Consider the following 20,168-nt stretch of genomic DNA (forward strand, 5'->3'; position numbering starts at 1 on the left):
CGTACGCTGATCATTCAAATGGGAAACACACAAATTCAGGAACAGCTATGTGCATGCACAGCAGCGTAAGTGAAATTTGAAAAGATTCTAATATTTATAAATCAAACAGCTTATCCATAAGTATTGTGGAATAAACACAAGACATTAGCCTGACCACTTTGCAATGATAACATTCTCCCGCTTAAATTTGTAGCGCGCCAGGCTACTGCTCACACGTCGTGGGTCATATAAGTGATTAATTTACTGTTATGAACTGATTAAGTTTGCATACCAACCTTTTCCTTGGAGATCTCCGGCAAGCCCCCTGATGTTCCCTCCTTTTACTAACTACCTTTTACTTTTACTAGACACCGGGAGAGTCGCGATCGGATTGGGGTAACGTAACATTACTAGTTTGGCCGTCGATTAACAAAATGCTGAAATATATTTTTAAGTAACGTTAAATTATGTCTGTGAGCCTCCATCTTGCCTTTAATCACACTGCTTGATCCACGAGCTGGACAATAACTTTATTCTAGAGCTGCTATAAAGCCAAAACACTTTACTTTAATTTCCTATTATCAATGTAAAGCTGCTTTGGAACAATCTACATTGTTAAAAAATAAGGTCAATTACTCCTGGACAGCAATGCCATATAGAAATATACAGAACGACCGCAAAAATGGAAGTTCAAAGACAATATTCTAAAGATGGCTGCGCCCTTGTTTCTCTGGCGAATAAGGTCTCATACATAGACTATATACTTATAGTCATAATACATATATATATATTATTGTCCAACACAATTAGGCCTAATACATTATAATAGGCCTAGTATTATTCACTATATAAATAAAGGATAAATAAAAATATATAAAAAAAAATTATAGGCTAACTAATTTTAAATACTGAATTTTATACTGTGCATGTGTAAATGGTGGTCATCAAGTGATATTTTCAGTCTGTTCCTTACACAAAACTATCATATGGTTTCAGAACACCTTTAATATAAACAGTTGTATGTACATGAGGGTGAGCAAATGATGAGAGAATTTTCATTTTGTATGAACTATCCCTTTAATGCCACCATGAAAGAAGTTGTGATAGTCTTTTCTTCCCTATAGTGATGCAGCCTGAGTGAAACAGCTTCTCAAACAAGAAAAAATGTAGGGCGGAACTTGATTTCATGGTGACTTTAAGATTAAACTACGCCTCTGTAGTAGATTTTACTGGCCATTTTCCAGTTATTTCTTTTGTTTATACGTGTGTTTGCAGTCTTTCAAAGATGTGCTGTTTCTTGTCTTTAAGTATCACTACTAAATCATATAGGCCTACATATACGTAATAAAAAATATAGGCTACATGCACTCACACACAAAGGGGCCTGTCATGTGATGCTGACTTGCTGTCATTCTTCTTTAGGAGCAACAAGAGGGATTAAATTAAAGAAGCAAATGAGTACGAAGGCCGGTTCAGGTGTTGTCCTAGTAGTGTGTGAGAGATGTGTGTGGGTGGATTGTTTATGGCTGTTAGAAATGGGGACAGTATGTTTATGTGAGTCTGTTCAGGCTTGTAAGTCACTGCTGAGTGATGAACAGTTTTTGTATGAGCAGGTGAGTTTGCTCACATTTGAAAAGAGCGTGCTTGTATGCCAGCTTTTTTTTTTTTGCCTTTCTTTCATTGTATTTCAGACATTGTTTATGCTCAATTTCAATCAATCTTGTATCAACATACATGATCCTATTATATGTCTACTGTAGCGCCTTATCTCCTGACCTAGTCTAGTAGAGCTGACCGCTGACCACTGTGCTGTACTGCCATCTAGTGGCATCTCTGCAGAATTTTCTACGTAAGAGGAGGCGCGGCCAGTGTAACTTGATTGTGTCGAGGTTTCAGTTCTCATCGCAGTTATTTTAGCTGTTATTATGCTGCTTGATATTGCAGGTTTTTTTTTGTTATTTTTTTTTTTGTTATTTGTAATAATATTTGTATCCTAATCATAAACACACTGGTTTGTAGAAGAGAAAGAGAGACTAACGGCTAACACTTCCACTATTATAATAATATATATATATGATTATTACGGCGACGTTCACAAGTTGTCACAACGGAAACCTACTTGGTCTCGTTGCAATTACAATGGACTACAATTCCCAGTTAAAATTGCACGGAGTGTACGGTTGCTTAGCAACGCCGTCATACGAAGATGGACGCTTCTGAGACGCTACGTGATGTTACTTTACAAGGTGAAATAACACTTTTAATGCTTCATTTTGACACAAAACCATGTGTTTGAGAAACGCGTATTGTTCGTTTGTCGTTTAAACGCAATTCTTATGTAATTTTGATTAAAAAAACAACTCTAACTCTAGGTTATCAGCAGTAAACAAACTTGACAGCTGTTTGCCTTTAACAGTAACAAACAATTATTGTCATGCAAAAAAAATATTAAAATTGTTTAGCAAAATTTCATGCAGACATATTAGAACATTCATCATGCATATTTTCTCAGTGTGACAAAAACACAATTTACATTTTCCTGTTTAATGGCATTTTAATTTCAGAGCAGGCTGATGTTTTGGTGGTTGAAGAGTGTGATGGAAACAACGAGGAAGAGCACAAGAAGTTAATACCACATGATATGTATTACAGCTATGAGGAACTGTGCTCCAGACCCTTCATCACTGCAGACTCCAACATCCCACAGAACCTACTGCACCTCTCGTATCCACAGCAATTAACACTAAATAAAATATATACTATATTACTATTTATGCTACCAGTCAAAAGTGTGAAATAATTAAATAATTAAAAACATTTCTGCACACCAAGGCTGCATTATTTGATTAAAATGCTGTAAAAACAGTAATATTGTGAAATATTATATAATATATATATATATATATATATATATAAATCTATTTGAATGTGTTTTTACTCCAGTCTTCAGTGTGAAACGATCCTTCAGAAATCATTCTAATGTTCTGATTTGCTGCTCAAGAAACATTTCTTATTATTATCAATGCTGAAAGCAGTTGGAACTGCTTAATATTTTTGTGGAAACCGCAGTACACTACCATTCAAAAGTATGGGGTAAGTAAGATAAAAAAAAGTATACTTTTATTAAGCAAGGACAAATACAATTGATTAAATGCGACAGTAGATATTTATAATGTGTTACGAAATATTTTTTATTTAAAATAAATGCTATTCATTGAACATTCTATTCATTCAGTTTCTAAAAAAATAGTATGCAGCAAAAACTTTTTAATGTTAATAATTATTAGAACCATTAATAATAATTGAGCACTAGTAATAACTGATAATTTCTGAAGGATCGCATGACACTAAAGACTATGTAAGTAATGGCTGCTGAAATTTCAGCTTTGCCATCACAGGAATAATTGATCAAATAAATGCAGCCTTGGTGAGTTTTAGAGACTTCTTTAAAACATTACAAATCTTGATTATTATATATATAAAAAGTTTGTTGTCTTGGGAAGACTATCTGTTCATTTAATTTGCTTCTTAAACTGAGCCCAGACATTCGTTTGGCTATGACTGTGGGCGGAGAGGAAACCTACAGCTATTGGATGAGCATACGTTGGCCTTCATAGCCGGAAATCTGCTCATCCTATTGGATGTGCACACCAAAGAGCAGTGTTATATCCGCTCTAGCAGCGGGGGCGGCATTGGTGCCATCATGGTACATTAATACTGTTATTTCGGTGACTGTATGTGAATAGAAATGCAAGAGCAAGTTAAAATATAGCTGTGAGCAGCAATTATCGGGGTCCAATTGCCAATTGCCAAAAGGCCTTTAATCATATGCGTAAAAAAGGTATTAAAGCAGCTTCGGGATTTCTTCGCTGTATTCTCGCTTTTTGCTCGCAGGTTTCTCTCTAGAGCTCCCCCCACAGCTTCGGAATAGATATTTGACAACACTGTTGTAAAAACTCGTTGGTGATTCTCAGACACCATAGGCTATAGATCAACGACATCAAAGCAGATGGGACATTCTTTAAAACGTCTTCTTCATTCGGGTTCGGACAGCGTGAGGGAGCGCAATAATGACAGCATTTTAGCAGATTTCTTTTGGCCGTAAAGCAATTGTTTACATCGCGAGACCTGATATCATGCAAGACTTCCTGACGCGGCGGCCGCTGGCCCGCCGGCTCAAAGTTGCAAGTGCGTATTTTCCGCTCACGGGCACCAGGGGGGTGCGAAACGACCACCATTCAATCCGAAATAAGTAATATAACCATTCCAATGACTCCGAAGCTGTTCAGTTAAGGTAAAAAAAGTTACTTAGTTCACCTTTAAGTTTCATTTAGCATGCCTGTAACCATCTCAATCATAGATGAAAAAGGCCATTTACAGCCAATACAGGCAATTACCATACTAAATATATGGTTTTTAAAGCTTTTCAACAGTTATGGCCCCAACTATGGGCCGATCTCCATAAAAGTTTGCATGCTACTTTAGAATCATGTGCCACATGTGCTCACCTAATGCAGAGTTCTGCCATGCCTGTTTTCTTAAGGACCCAGCTATAGCTATCCAAAGGCCAAAGTTAATTTTTTTTTTATCATTATTGACCTAGAGAGTTTCGTAAATTGTGCCACAGTGGTTTTATCGAGGTTGAGCCAAAAACCTCGCGAGCACCCCCTATGCGGTCGATTTGCGCCCTCGATGTGCACTTTTGCCAAGCCCGCACTGATGCGAGCTATGCAGCAGACTTCTTCTGACAGTCAAAGCGGCGTTACGTCACGAAAGTGCGGACTCAGAGAATGATCGTGAGTGCTTAGGGTGCCATTTGGGACAGGGCCCCAGTGGCCGATTTCTTTCAAATTTCTTACAGGCCTCTAGGGCTGTGAGTCAAACAGGCCCAGTGAGTTTAGATCTGAATCGGCCTCCGTTAACCTTGTCTGATAGCTTCTCAAAATTCATTGGTCGCCGCCAACCGCGTTTTTCGAGATACGTGAATGTCCTCAAAAGCAGTCTTGGCACCTTGGACAAAGACAGAGCATGACAATTTTCAAGTCAATCAGACATAGGGTTGCGTAGTTATAGACATTTTTATGTTTTTTCCATGTCATAACGCCAAGTACACCAACTATGCGCTTGAACCCCTAAATACCAAATACCAACAACAACAAAGAATGGCCTTGACATATGAGTGTATGAGCAACATGAGAAAAGTCATAGGCCTAGCTCTTACTTTTTACAGGCTCAGACACATTTATTCATCATTCATTTTACACTCTATTGTATGCACGTAGATTATTATGCACAATTATAGGGTTATATAGCCTACAGATTTGTGTGGACCTGAAGACCTAATATCTCCTTTCGTCTCTTCAAAGACTCATCCAAGTAAGCAATATTTCGCAGTGGCAGAGAAAGGCCGTCAGCCTAATATCATCATATATGAATACCCATCCTTGCGGCCTTACAGGATCCTCAGAGGTAGGTCATCAGTGGCAGGTCAAATGTCTTACAAAAGTATAACTTAAATTTGAACAAGATGTGATTTGAGACAGAATCATACATACATAATTTTAGTTTGTTGTGTTTAATATGAAGGTGGCACAGGCAGCACATATAGCTATGTGGATTTTAATCGGGATGGCTCTCTACTGGCCAGTGTGGGTGGTGCTCCAGACTACATGCTTACACTCTGGGACTGGAGGCAAGAACAAGTGACGCTGTGCAATAAAGCTTTTGCTCAGGACGTCTACAGGGCCACCTTTTCGCCCGACTGTGTCGGACAGCTCACTACTTCTGGCTCTGGGCACATTAGGTATGTATTACTATAATTTATCCACTTATGAATTTGCATTTAAAACATTTTTTAAAAACATCTTTTTAAAAGATGCTTTTTGTATATTAAGAAATAATATTTATACACTACCGTTCAAGGGTTTGGGGTCAGTAAATTCTTTTTATTTGTACTTTTTGCTTACTTTAAAATGAATTCAAAGACATTGTTGTGTCAGGATCACAGGTTTCTTGAGCAGCAAATCAGCATTAGAATGATTTCTGAAGGGTCATGTGACACTGAAGACTGGAGTAATGATGCTGAAAATTCTGATTTGCCATTACAGGATTAAAAAGAAAAAAAGAAAACAGTTATTATAAAATAGTATTACACAATATTACTGTTTTTACTGTGTTTCTGACCAAATAAATGCAGCCTTAGTGAGCAAAAGAGATTTTTTCAAAAACATTATAAGATCTTACCGACCCTAAACGTTCGAACAGTCTATATATGTGCTATATATGTGAGAGTTTGGGTTTAATGTTTTTTAGATTCTGGAAAATGGCCAGTACCTTCACTGGTTTAAAGTTGCAAGGGTTGCTTGGAAGTTTTGGAAAAACAACTGTAACAGATATAGAAGGATATGTGGAGCTTCCTGATGGAAAGGTTTTTTCAGCATCTTCTTACATTTTGCATGTTCACACGCACAAACCTACAGACTTTTAAATGAAATTAAAAGTAAAAGTTCTTCAATTTCTTGAAGAAGTTGATTCTTTCTTTCTCTCTCTCCCAGGTTGTGTCAGGATCAGAGTGGGGTAATATGCTCCTTTGGGAGGGGGGTCTGATAAAGGTGGAAATATGCCGTAAAGGTAGACGAACGTGTCATAGCGGAACCATTTACCAGTTTAATCTGGATGAGGGAGAACTAATGACTATAGGATCTGATGGTGTCGTCAGAGTAAGTACAGGTTACTTAGTGAGATTATGCTACTTTACTGGTTTTTGCTGTTGCTAAAAAGTGTAAACTTATTTGAAACAAATTAATTTCATGGAGAGGATGTTTTTTTTTTTTTTTTTTAAGCTTTTAAAGCAATTTCTCCATCTTTTTCCTCAGAGCTGGAATTTGGAGACCATAGACACGGCAGATGCAGTTGATGACAGTGGACTGTTTGAGACTGAGCCCATGAATGAGATAACAGTAGGCCGTAATGTCAGCTTGTACTCTATGGTCAAGAGCTCCATCCCAGAAACCTCCAACTGGTTTGCTCAAGTATGATATCTTTTTCTTTTAGATGTGGAACTTGCTTTATGTATGTATGTATGAATGTATGTATGTATGTATGTATGTATGTGTGTATTTTTTTTTACAATGACCTTTTTTTTTAAACCACCCAGGACCTAGTCTGAATATTTGCGTCTGTGTGTGTGGGGGGGTTTGATTTTTAACAGGATTCTAAAGGCAGTATTTGGAAACTGGATCTCTCATTCTCCAACATTGTGAGTCAAGTTAAACAGGTTAAAAGATGAATCTGTTTTTTTTTTCATGGTGGATCCTATTAGCATTTTTTCTGGTCTTTTGTTTTGCAGACCCAAGATCCAAAGTGTCTCTTTTCATTTCATGCTGGTGCCATTCAGGGCATGGATGTTTCTGAAAGTAGCCACCTCATGGCTACTACAGCCTTGGACTGTAAGAAAAAATGTTGCATTGACCAAACATATACCCACATACCTACATAATGTGCTTCTGTACATAATAACAAATACCTTTTTATCCTACCCAGCCTCTGTCAGGGTGTTTGACTTTCTTTCAAAGAAAGAGCTCACGATAAGTCGCTTCAATCAAGGAGGGACAACGCTCACCTGGGCCTCAGACACGGTAATGTAAATGAACCTCTTAGAAACATTTATCAGTGTTATAAATTATTAGTGTTTTTAAAGATGAACTTTAAGTGAGTGTTTGATGACAGTAAAGGTAACTTATATGTAAAAATAGGGCTTTCACAAATAAATATCCAATATCAAACAATACAGACACATTTAAAAGTCTCTAATATTGGCCGATAAGCAGTATAGTACCAGGATGTGTGCATATTGGATATTGATGGAGAGTGTGTCTGTCTCCGCAGCTGAACAGTGCTGGGGGACTGCTGGTTGTCGGGTTTGATGATGGTGTGGTACGTCTCTTAGAGCTGTATAAACCTCAGAGTCTGCACACGGTTGCAGGGCGTACACACTCTGGAGATGCCGAACTCCGCCTTAGACAAGCTCTCAAGCCCCACAATGCACCTGTCACTGCCATCGCTTATGAGAGAAGTAGAAAGATCATGGCTACTGGGGTAAGGGTTGAGTGAGTGAGCATGATTTGTGTCGGAATATTCTACTGTGTTAATATTATATTCTTTTGCTCTCTCTGTCTTTAGAGCGCAGACAGCACTGTTTTCTTCTTTGCGGTGGGAGAAAGATATGAGCCAATTGGGTTTGTTACTGTCCCAGGGCCTGTGCAAGGCCTGGAGTGGTCACCTCAGTCACATGTGAGTGATGATGGTAGTTAAAGGGATGGTTCGGAGTAAAATCAACTTAGGGTCCTTTGCACCATGACCTCGAGCCAAACACCCCCCCAGAAGCCTTTTCCCTTGGTCGAACATTATTAAAGTTAGAGCTTATTTAGAGATATCAGCCCGAATGGCTTAGTGCAGGCGCAAATGGATCCAGGGATGTATCTCGTAAATTACCCCACTAATAATGCCCGGAATGGTACCAAACTTCTACAGTAGTACAAATAGGTTCTGTACTCATAAAACAAGGCATTGGAAAGTTTGTAAGTACATCAGGAGTTCATTCAAATAACACTTGCCTGATGGCTTATGCTACCGCTAACCCGGTTGTCGAGGTCACTTCCGTTATTTGGGAAAAACACGCAAAAGTCCTGGCAGAAAGTGATGCATAAGGATGTAGTGTAACAACAAATTATTATTTTTTCCGAAGTGTTGACAATGTAGTGTTAACTAATAATTGTTGCAAACTGGTACTACCAACAAAATATTAATGCATTCCTGGAAATGGGTGTCGTTCGGCTGATATCTCTAAATAAGCTCTAACTTTAATAATGTTCGGCCAAGGGAAAAAAGGCTTCTGGGGGGGGGGGGGGGGGGTGTTTGGCTCGAGGTCATGGTGCAAAGGACCCTAGGTTGATTTTACTCCAAATCCTGTATCATATGATTTATTGTAGCGCACTGAAGCTTTGTGTATGTGTTTAAAGGAAAAAAACACTTTGCTGATCTTCTGTCAAAATGGTCACGTGGTGGAAGTTCAATGTCCTGATCCTGGAGCACAGACTGGTGGAAACACCTTCCAGCTTTCAGGACTTCCCACAATGCATTTCTGCTTCAAAAGCATCAAGTCCCGAATTAAGGTTATCCACTGACTCTCTCTTTGCCATTCTCTCTCTATTTCTCTTTAAGTTTGTATTGCTGTTTCATTTAGTTGTATTCAGCTTTCATTCATATTTTATTTACTTTTAAAATGTATTATTTTAAAATAAATTATTTTAAAAAAAACTTTAATTTATTATTTTTTTAAACTATTTTTCTACATTTAATTTGAATTCTATTGATTGGGATTTATATTATTAAAATTAATCATTATTTATATGCACAGTGATGATACAAACAAAATGATTAAAATCATAGCAATGGTCTGTAATAATGTCTAAGATGTTCTGCTGCTATAATTGGATGCATGTGTGTTATCAGAGAGATGCAGAGGTAACACTCAGGCAGGCAAGAAAAGAGAAGAAAAAGAAAGAGAGGGAGGAACGCTTGAAGAAACTGCTGGAGCAGAAGCCAGATGCCACAGAGGAGGAACTACAGGAGAAAGAGGAAGAAGAAGATGAGGAAGAAGTGGAACTGCCTCCTCTTTACATTCCATCTCAACCCAGTGCTCTACACTGTGGCTTTTACTCAACACCAGGGTCATTCTGGCTTTCTATGGTAAATAAATACACTCACAGACATAACACTACCGTTCAAAAGTTTGAGGTTAGTAAGATATTTTTAAAAGAAAATAATACTGTTATTCAGTAAGGATGCATTAAATTGATCAAAAAGTGACAGTAAATACATCTTTAATGTTGCAAAATATTTATATTTCAAATTAATGCTAAACAGTTATTTTGAACTTTCTATTCATCAAAGAATCCTGTAAAATATATAATTGTTTCCACAAAATTATTATGGAGCTCAATGATGGTAATAAGAAATGTTTCATGAGCAAATCAGCATATTATGATTTGTGATTATAAATCAGCAAATATGATTTCTGAAGGACCATGTGACACTGAACATGAAAATTCAGGTTTGCTATCACATGAATAGATTGCTTTTTAAATATATTCAAAACAGTTATTTTAAATTGTTATAATATTTCACAATATTTGTACAAACTGCTCCGAGACACGAAAGGTTGGAGATCCAAACGCAGCTTTTATTAGTCTGGACAATCCAGACTGTAATCTAAAATACAGGCAACAGGTCAATAACCAGGCAGGCAATCCAAACAAGCAAACAAGGCAGGAAACACAGGCAAAAGGGTCAAAAAACAGTAGGTAATTCAGCTGGGGATTTTTACGCTGGTGGTGGGAGAAAAACGCTGACATTCTGGATTTGGACGGCAATAAAATCACCAACGAACCCCTGTCAATGTTGAAAATACCTTACGACCCCATGAGAAACAGTTACCGTCCGAATAAGGCTGTGAACATGGTTTAAATAGGCTGAGACTGACAAGGTAATGAGGAACAGCTGAAAGCCATCATTTATGATGAGTCCAGGCAAAGGATTATGGGGAATGAATTCCATGACTGAGTGGCAATTGTTAGGGGTGGAGTGCCCTCTGGTGGCTATCACTGGCAATCCAAATGGTGATCTTAACAATATAACTTTTTTTTTTTTTTTATACTGTATTTTGCTCAAATAAATGCAGCCTCGGTGAGCATAAGATACTTCTTTTAAAAAATCTTTTATATCCCAGACTTTTTAACATCAGTGTTACTAATAAATGTACTGTGTGTGTCACTGAATTGCCCCTCTTTCTCTTTCTCTCACTCTCTCTTTCAGGGTGGCTATGACTCAGGGTATCTGTACCACTGTAAATTCTCTGAAGAGCAGATTCAAGATCCATTAGAGAGAAAAGATGAGCCCTTCTTCTTCTTACCTGTGCATGACACAGACCATAACCCCATTCTCACCATCACTTTCAAGTAAGGTTTTTCTCTCTCTACACTTGGTGTGTCTATGTGTGCATGTGTTTCTCTAATAGCCTAGGAACTGAGAAATCATTATTAGTTTCCTTATTGGATTCTGTTTCTTTTTTTTTATTCAGCAATTAATCAGAAGTATGATATTTTCCACACCTTACTTCTCATTCTTCCTATCTTAGTTCCAGCAGGCAGTTATTGTTATGTGGCATGGAGGATGGCAGTATTCGGGCGTACCCTGTACAGGCCTCTGACCATCAGCTCAGCTCCATGCAGGCTTACTGGGCCCTCAGCGTCCATGACAACCAGTACGGCCATGTGTGCCACCTCCGCTTCAGCTTTGATGACATGTTTGTCCTGACCGCAGGAGAGGATGGCAACATCTTTTCCTTCAGCTGTTTGCCAGAGGAGGAGCTCCAGAAAGCCATGCAGCTCAAACATGCCAAAGTGCCCTCTCCACGGGTTAGTGTATATGTATGTTTGTGGGTGGGTTAGTGTGTACTTATGTGTTTCAACTTTACCATCTTATTCTGTCATGAAAACAGGCTGGGCTGGAGTTGGAGAAAGCAGCACAGGACATAGAGGATCCATCTGCTTACAGGTGACCAGTGGCGTAACGAGCCAACACCGGGCCCTTAAGCAGGATTATCAAGGCGGGCCCCCCTACTACAACACGTGATGACCCTACGCGCACAAAAAAAAAAAAAAAAAAAAAACCTGCTGGTGACGGCGCACCATAATAACACATTGTTACTGTTACTGTCACTGCTATATACATAGGCCTAGGTCCAAATACATAAAAAAAGATGCTCGCTTACATTATAGCTGCATTTTCCAGGCTTTCCTCTGTGCGAAGTTGTCGATCATATCCTTAATATATCATATCCTACCAACGGTCGCTTCAGGTGCTTTACTTGCTTCACTCTCTTGCTCCATCTCAATCTCGATCTTCCCCTGTGTCATCTTTTTAAAGAACCTTACTATTTTCCTATTGCTATTTTTGTTAATTTATTAATTAATTTATCAAATTCCTCTTTTCGTTTACGCTTTTGAAAGCCACTTTTGTGTTTAAAATTTGACGACTCCATATCTGTCTCAAGTTCAACGTTTTTTACTGTTTTGCACGCAATACGCATGTTCACCCGGGGATTCCCCAGTCCCAATTCGAAACAAATTACACCAAATTCATCATTGTTCGTTTCAAACATTTATTTAATGATCAGTCAAATATGTTGTTGTCATTATTTATTCAAATCAATTCGCAAAAATTAAAATGCGATCAGACTAAAAGTAGTAAAATGCGATAGGGGGACCTGGCTGTCAATCAATATCTTCCAGCAACGCGGGCGGGCCCCTGATTGGTCCGGGCCCGTAAGCAACCGCTTACCCTGCTTACCGATAGTTACGCCTGTGCAGGTGACAATGTGTATATGGTGTATAATGTATATATTATATGTAAATAAAGCAAGCAGTAGGGTCAAGGCTTGTGTTTTTGCTACTTACAAAGACACAAGAGCAGTGCTTATCTCCATGCTTTTCTGTGTACCATAGCGCCCAAGTGTGCCATAGAGGTACTGTCAATTGTAAATAATCTTTAAAATGTTTCACACAAAACTAAATAAACTACCATTCAACTCTCTTATCCTCACCAAGGCTGCATTTATTTGATCAAAATACAGTAAAACAGTAATATTGTAAAATGTTATTACGATTTAAAATAGCTGTGAAAAACGGAATTTTCAGCAGCCAATTCTTCAGTCTTCAGTGTTACATGATCCTTCAGAAATTATTCTGATATGCTCATTTGGTGCTCAAGAAACATTTATTATTATTATCAATGTTGAAAACAGTTGTAATATTTATATATTGTATATATATTGTTATATATTGTAATAATCATTATATATATATATATATATATATATATATATATATTGTATATAATCATATTTTGTAAGAGTCATAATGACAGAATTTCCATTTCTATTACCATGCATGGTGCTTGTTTAGTTAACATAAGTGTGTGTGTGCAGCATAGAAACAGCTAAACAGAAGCTGGAGCTGGACCGCATGCATAAGGAAGCTGAAGAGAGGAAACAGGAGCGGCGTAAGAAGCTGGCTGAACTGCAGAGTCGATTTCAAGCTTTACTGGAGCAGAACCAGAGCCTTCCTGAACACATTCGCCTCCATCACTCGGTGCACAGCTCTCACACTCTTCCCCGCTCACTCACCTATTGCATTGTAATGATTACATTGACACAATAATCTAACATAATATTTTATGGGTGTTTGTAGGAGTTTGAACTGGACACGCGCTTCCACGAGGAGATTGAAAGACAGACTGAAGAAAGAGTGATGGAGGTCAGGAAAGAACTGGCCTGGGAGGAGGAGAAACACCGGATTGGCCTAAAAAAACTACAGACAATGTACTATACATCCATGCATATCCACTTATTTACATGTTTTTTCTTTTTCTTTTCAATACCACTTTCTCTTCAAATTTCTCCAAATATGTTACCAAATAAATTCTTTTATCATTTACTCACCCTCATTGTTGTTCCAAATATGTATGACTGACTTTCTTCTGTGCAACACAAAAGAAGATATTTTTAATGTGTCTGGACATACAATGACAGTCAATGGGGTCCAAAACAACATTGTACTCTTATGACTTTCATTGAATAGACAAAAACAGTTGAAACAGTCTTAAAAATCTTATTTTGTGTTCTACAGAAGAAGAAAGTCAATGATATGAGGGTGAGTATGATGACGGAAGTTTAATTTTTTAATGAGCTCTCCCTTTAGTCTTAGATGTTTTCAATAAAACTTTTTTTTAATTTGTAAATGTAATTTATTCTTATTGATTTGTAGGAAGAAACAATTGAGTACCACGGCTTTTGTTATTCTTTCATGTTGCTATTTTCTCTGTAGGTTCTGGGAGTCAGTGGTGCAGGACACGGTCACGGTGTATGCGTTTAAGAATGGACATAAGATCTCCAACTACAGACTGTTGGCTCTGCCTGCCATACAAATGCATCTGCACCAGCACGGCACAGTGGCCTCTCAGAGCGCAAACGTGGAACAAGAGCATTGGCGGAACAAAGCACAGCCTGGCAAAGAAGCCAGCAACATTTCACGTGAGACAGGATGAGTGTGTTAACTTGACACTTAGACTTTTAGAGTGTATGTGTGCAGTCATCGTTCTACTTCTCTCTTTCTAAGCAGTGCAGGATGAGCTGGTAACAGATTCAATGATGCAGTCAGGAAGGATGCAGTCAGGGTCTCGTAAACTGGGCAACAGAGAGGCAGAGAAACTCCGCAAAGCTGCGGAGAAGGCAGAGAAAGCTCGAGCCATGATAGAGAAGAGGAAAAAAGAGTGGGCAGAACTGTGAGTGAATGCCAGTGTGTGTGTCTCTTGGTCTCTGTGTTTATGTGTGTAACATTTTTAATGCTTCCTCAGCTATGCCTCAAAGCCCAGTGAGGACTACGAGGACCCTAAGGATGTGGAAGCGATTCGATTGGCTAAAGAGAAAATGGGCGACTTTAAGCTGAAGTCAGCGAAAGACTTTACTGTTCCTGAACACCTGAGGATGAACGTGGACAAAAAGAGAGTGCAGTTAGTGGAACTGGAGAAGAAGGTGAATGACACAAACGAATCAGCAAAAATCACACTTTCCTAAATAGAAATGTAAAATGTCCACAATGTAAAAATAATAAGACAGTGAACTTGAACTGTGTAATACTCAGTCAGAATGCATAAGTAAAACATGAAAATGTTTATAAAAAAAAAAAAAAAAAAATTAAACACACACTTCTTTGAAAGAAGTCTTTAATGTTCACCAATGCTTTATTTATTTAATTAAAAAACAGTTAAACAGTAATATTGTGAAATATTACCACAATTTGCAATAACTGTTTTAAATTTCAATATATTTAAATTTAATTTGATTTGATTTATTCACGTAATAGCAAACCTGATTTATCAGCATCCATTACACTAATCTGCAGTGTCACATGATCCTTCAGAAATCATATGCTGATTTGCTGCTTAAGAAACATTTCTTATTATTATCTATGTTGAAAACAGTTGTGCTGCTTAATAATTGGTTGGAAACAGTGATACATTTTTTTAGGGATCTTTGATTAATAAAAAGTTCATGAGACCAGCATTTATTTGAAATAAAAATCTTATAAAATATCTTTACTGTCTCTTTAATACGTTAATAAGTCCTTAACAATTTAATATGTCCTTGCTGAATTCTTACTAGCCCCAAACCTTTGAAACATTGCCTCCATTTTGCATATTATTGTGGATGGAAATATTATTTTCATAAAAAACAACATTTTAGTGTGTTTTAGTGAATTCATCATAATGAAAAACTGAATTGGATTTTTTTTGTGCTTGTGAATTGGAGTCTTATTAGTCTTATGATTGTGCTTATGGCAAAAAAAAACAAAAAAAAAAACTTTACTAGCAGTGTAAGGTCCTCTTTAAATGATTTGGTGTCTTTTTAAAGGTGCTGTATGTAGTTTTTAGCGGCCTCTAGCGGTGATGTTTCAGATTGCAACCAATAAGTTTACAAGCGCGTGCTCTTACGCGTGCTCGAATTTATGAGCGAGCACTGGGTACCGGCCCAGACTGAGACGCAACCGGACGTAACACACAAAGCATCCCACAACATGCTGGAAACTCAGGTAAACTCCCACTGCAACGTTAAAATAATAGGCTACTTTTATCAGCTTGACGTTGAACTAATGCTCCATGCTCGTACCATAAGTATGGAACCCTATCAACCGTGCCGAATTTTGCCACTGCAAGCACTACTTCACATTTTCTTCAGGATGTAGTCTTCAGGACTTCACATTTTCAAACCTAGAATGTACATTCTAGGTTTGTAGATAAGGTTTCTCCATTATTCAAATGCCCTGCCGATGTTGATCCGATTCACGTCTGGCCTTACGAGCTTCAGCAGAAAAAAACTTTTTTTTTTTTTTTTATCAATATGTGGAGTTTGTGTTGGAGTCTGTGTTTTGTTGGGCGCAGGTCGTTTCTTAGTGTTATCAGATATGTCATAAGTTGCATAAGTCATAAGTCCATAGGTGTTTCTCAATGTCAAGGATACTTCCTTGGCAGGACTGGTCCTTCCAAGTCACTTCCTTCAGAGGCTAGGCGATGCTCCTCTTTAGCATTCGGAGAACACGTAAATGGAACAGGCTAGCAAGTGCACGTCAGTGCGTCATTACGTCAGTGAAAATGAAAAACAGAGTGTTGCTATGGACGCAGTTCTGTTCACTCAGGCAATATAATCGTTTTTAAATCAATAAACTCCTTTTTAATCATATTGATTATTTGACTGTCAATAGTGTTTAAACAGTGTGGGTCAATTTGACCCTTAACATAATGGATGTAATTATTTTTTAAAACAAATGTTTGGTAACGTAAATATATTTACATTTGAAAGCATATTGACCCGTTAACGCTCCGACTCCGGTAACGTCCAACATTTTGAATTTTTTTTAACAAGATAGCAAAGCTGCGCGCATAGGATTGTGGGTGATTTGAGAGCGCGAAGAGCGCGAAGGCTACACATATGCATCCTTTCCTGTATATGGGATATTTTTCGAACGAAGGACTCAGTCCTTGGTGGAAATTCCGAGGATCCTCGACATTAGAACAGTCCTTAGACGGATGTCGATGACGTAGCATCCTCGAAATTCTGGCTTCCGAGAATCCTTCCTTGACATTGAGAAACGCCTCATGTCATAAGTTGCAGTGTCGTCGCTGTTGAGTGCAAATTCAGTAGGCTTGACGAGGCGAGAGGCTCAGGAGCGCGCATGCAGGTGACGTCACTGGCGGTAAATCCGACCCGGGACCTTCACATAAAAATAAGAATACTTGCTTTCAGAGGTAATAGCAAAACCCGCAAAGTGGATAATTTTAATGTGAGATTACAACCCCTTCACACACAGGCAATAAAAAAAGGATTCGTTTTGGTAGAAAAACTACATACAGCACCTTTAACTAATAAATCTTAGTACGACAATAAGCTCTTATGATCTACTAAATGGTTTGATTTAACAGATACATGCATGTTTTTTCATGTATGCTACAGATCTTTGAGATGAAGTCTGAGATGAACTCTCGTGTGATGGCTCTTCGAGACAGTAAGGTGGAGATCGTGTCTCAGCTCCATGCCAAGTTAGAGCAGCTACAGGCGATCCAGCAGCACCTGCCACCTGAGAAGCGTCATCCACTGCCAGCTGTGCCTGTCTTAATGCCAGAAGAGATGCCCGAGAGGAAACACAGATACACCCGGGCAACCTTGGAGCATTATGCCACTCTTAGGGCCAAGATGGCTTCCACTGGTTTGGATGAACAACAGAATGGGGAGAACATCCTGGAGCTGCTTGAACAAGAGATGCAAGACACACACACTGAGGCTCAGAGCACGCACATGGAGGACGAAGGTGTGGAAACAGTCTCTCAAAAGCAGGAAGAGGAGCTCACAGAGCTAGAGAAAGAGATGAGAGAAGTTGAGGAGACCAAAAACCTGTACCAGCAGGTCAAACTTCTTAAACAGGCGAGTTTGGTGTGCATTAGGAATATCGAGGGGAATTTTATTTATCGCAATCCTTCAAATGTCTTTCTCTCTTTCTGCAGATGGAGGAGGCAGTGTGGCGTTTCGACGCTGAGTTACGTGCGTTGCGTCACGAGAAGCAAGAGTTGGATGTGTACATGAAACTGGCTGATCTGAGACATGTGACTCTGTTTGAGGAGCTGCTGCTTTTGAAGGAGTTCGAGAAGAGAGAGGACATACTACAGGAGCGACTGAGCACCTATATACAGGAAGAGCAAGAGATCAGGGTGGGTGTGTTTTTATTTGTGCATGGGATTGTATGATGTGTGTGTGTCCAGTACAGAACAGTTTCCATATTCATTGTTTTGTGTGTCAGGCCAAGATGCATGAATGTAAGAATCAGATGGAGCAGAAGAAGAGAGACATCCTGAGACTCCAAGGGAAGGAGAAAACTCTCACCGCCACCTTTCAGGCCTCACTGGGGGAGAACAACAAGTTTGAGGAGTTCCTCACCAGAGTGTTTAAGAAAAAGATCAAGCGTACGAAGAAGAAAGAAACACATGGAGGTGAAGGTGAGCTGTAAGTGTGTGTTCTGTGTATTTCACCTGGTGAATCTCAAAATGTCACATTTCACCCTGAAAACTAATAAAAATAAGTGCATAAAGGGAATATATTAAGATTTTTTAAAATCTTTTTATCTTATTATCTAAAATATACTTATTGTAATGATGATTCTCATTACTGTTTTGCATTTTTTTTATATTAAAATTAATACATTTCTAATAAATTAAAGGCAGTTCATGCTATCATGATCCTTTAACCCTCAGACGGTCCTCGGTCATTTCTGACCGATAAATTTTCTGTTTTGAATTTCTAAAAATCACAGCTTCATCGGAATGTTATGAAACTTGGTGACTTTTATGGCATTAGGTATGTGGATACAAAAAAAAATTGAGGTCATGATCCGAGCATGCTAAGTGGTCGTAAAAAAATAGTGACGATTTTGGTCTTCGGTCAGAAATGACCGACCCATAGGAAATGAATGGGAAATTGACAAAAAAAAAAAAAATTCTCCGAATTTTTGTGTGTACAATCTACAAATCGGCCTCAATCCTAAAAAAAAGTACACCGCTGTAAAGGGGTGACACTCTACAACATCAAGAGTACAAAAAAGACACACCCACCCACACACACACACACATACACACACACTTTTATACACATAAACACCAATAAATTTTGATTACAAAAAATCTGTTTTGAATTTTTAAAAATCACAGCTTCATTGGAATGTTACGAAACTTGGTGACTTGTATGGCATTAGGTATGTGCACACACAAAAAAATTGGGGTCATGATTCGAGCATGCTAAGTGGTAAAAAAAAAAATAGTCACACTTGTGGTCTTCGGTCAAAAATGACCCCCATAGAAAATGAATGGGAAATTGAAAAAAAAAATAAAAAAAATAAAAAATAATAATATTATTTTACAAAAAGTGTTATAATTGAATGAATTGCATTTTTTGTTTCAAATTCTGTACAAAAAAAAAAGTAAATGTGTCCATAAACAGCTGGGGAATTCACATGCCTCTCCATAGAGAACTGTAGATGCCATCTAGTGGTTACACCATGCTCCTACGCTTTCTCTCCATACTCTCACCAGATGGTGCTAATCTGCTTCAAACATTTTTTTTTGAAGGCCTAGACTCTATATTAAACTAAAATACTGCATAAATAAAAAATAAAAAAATACATATATTTATATAATTTTTTTTATTAATTTCAATGGCAAAAATAGACCATAAATATTGCATAAATATTAATAAATTCAATAAAATGATCTCAAAATACAAAATTAAAAAGAATAAATATTATAGAACAAAAATAAATTGCATTGGTTTTACTGGGATGGAGGAAGTTTCATTTTTAGGCCTCCGGTCACTTCTGACCGGGAAGGCCCAGGATGTGACTCCGAAACGAAGACCGTCTGAGGGTTAAATATATATTAATATTTGTCTCTCTGTAATGAGAACTCTGTATTTCACAATACAGTAATGAGAACTAGTAAAATGAGCTCAATGGTCTTTATTTTCAGGTTGCAATATATAATTTGTCTTGATTTTTTGGGTAAACTGTAATGCAATGGCAGGAACAGTTATGACAAGGCTCGAAATTGCGACCATTTTGGTCGCATATGCTCCTGAAATTTAATCTGTGCGACCTAAAAATATATTTGGGAGCATTTGTGCGAGTGCAAATAATGGCTGTGGTGCGACCTGTTTTCATTTCTCTTAACAACGTTTGCAAAAAACTTCACAGTGTGTACCTTATGATACGCGATGGCCGGACCGTCATTCTATCCAACGTTATATAACCAATCCCGGGGTTTTTCCTGCATTGATTTGTTTTTGGCGGCCGCCAAAGCCTTATTTGATCGGTGCGTGAGTGACTGTTGCGCTTGACGCGCATATTAATCTAAATCATCTGACACGACAGAAAAAGGGCGGAAGACCGAAGTTTCACGTGGAGCATTCGGAGATTTTTTTTTCTCCTAAATTACCGTGGAGTGTGAATTGTGCTAAAAAATAAACTACCGGG

The 20,168-nt window shown here is 38.1% G+C and overlaps 1 protein-coding gene across 1 annotated transcript in view; it reads left to right on the forward strand.

The window, feature by feature from the left end:
- Window positions 1–2,620: 2,620 nt before the first annotated feature.
- The window catches only part of cfap44 (cilia and flagella associated protein 44), a gene marked incomplete at its 5' end in the record, with an annotated part of 30,906 nt that continues 13,358 nt past the window's right edge, over window positions 2,621–20,168 (forward strand). The window contains 25 exons of the mRNA XM_081376533.1: window positions 2,621–2,703; window positions 3,523–3,685; window positions 5,346–5,448; window positions 5,566–5,782; window positions 6,292–6,406; window positions 6,534–6,698; window positions 6,855–7,010; window positions 7,190–7,237; window positions 7,328–7,427; window positions 7,522–7,616; window positions 7,867–8,076; window positions 8,161–8,271; window positions 9,000–9,152; window positions 9,493–9,729; window positions 10,855–10,997; window positions 11,177–11,456; window positions 11,540–11,595; window positions 13,028–13,190; window positions 13,290–13,420; window positions 13,926–14,131; window positions 14,220–14,382; window positions 14,455–14,632; window positions 17,108–17,575; window positions 17,656–17,859; window positions 17,949–18,144. Coding sequence (XP_081232659.1) covers window positions 2,621–2,703; window positions 3,523–3,685; window positions 5,346–5,448; window positions 5,566–5,782; window positions 6,292–6,406; window positions 6,534–6,698; window positions 6,855–7,010; window positions 7,190–7,237; window positions 7,328–7,427; window positions 7,522–7,616; window positions 7,867–8,076; window positions 8,161–8,271; window positions 9,000–9,152; window positions 9,493–9,729; window positions 10,855–10,997; window positions 11,177–11,456; window positions 11,540–11,595; window positions 13,028–13,190; window positions 13,290–13,420; window positions 13,926–14,131; window positions 14,220–14,382; window positions 14,455–14,632; window positions 17,108–17,575; window positions 17,656–17,859; window positions 17,949–18,144 — 4,144 coding nt within the window. The remainder of the gene's footprint in view (window positions 2,704–3,522; window positions 3,686–5,345; window positions 5,449–5,565; window positions 5,783–6,291; window positions 6,407–6,533; window positions 6,699–6,854; window positions 7,011–7,189; window positions 7,238–7,327; window positions 7,428–7,521; window positions 7,617–7,866; window positions 8,077–8,160; window positions 8,272–8,999; window positions 9,153–9,492; window positions 9,730–10,854; window positions 10,998–11,176; window positions 11,457–11,539; window positions 11,596–13,027; window positions 13,191–13,289; window positions 13,421–13,925; window positions 14,132–14,219; window positions 14,383–14,454; window positions 14,633–17,107; window positions 17,576–17,655; window positions 17,860–17,948; window positions 18,145–20,168) is intronic.

This window comes from Scardinius erythrophthalmus (assembly GCF_964197995.2).
Source record: "Scardinius erythrophthalmus genome assembly, chromosome: 10".
Lineage (NCBI taxonomy): Eukaryota > Metazoa > Chordata > Actinopteri > Cypriniformes > Leuciscidae > Scardinius > Scardinius erythrophthalmus.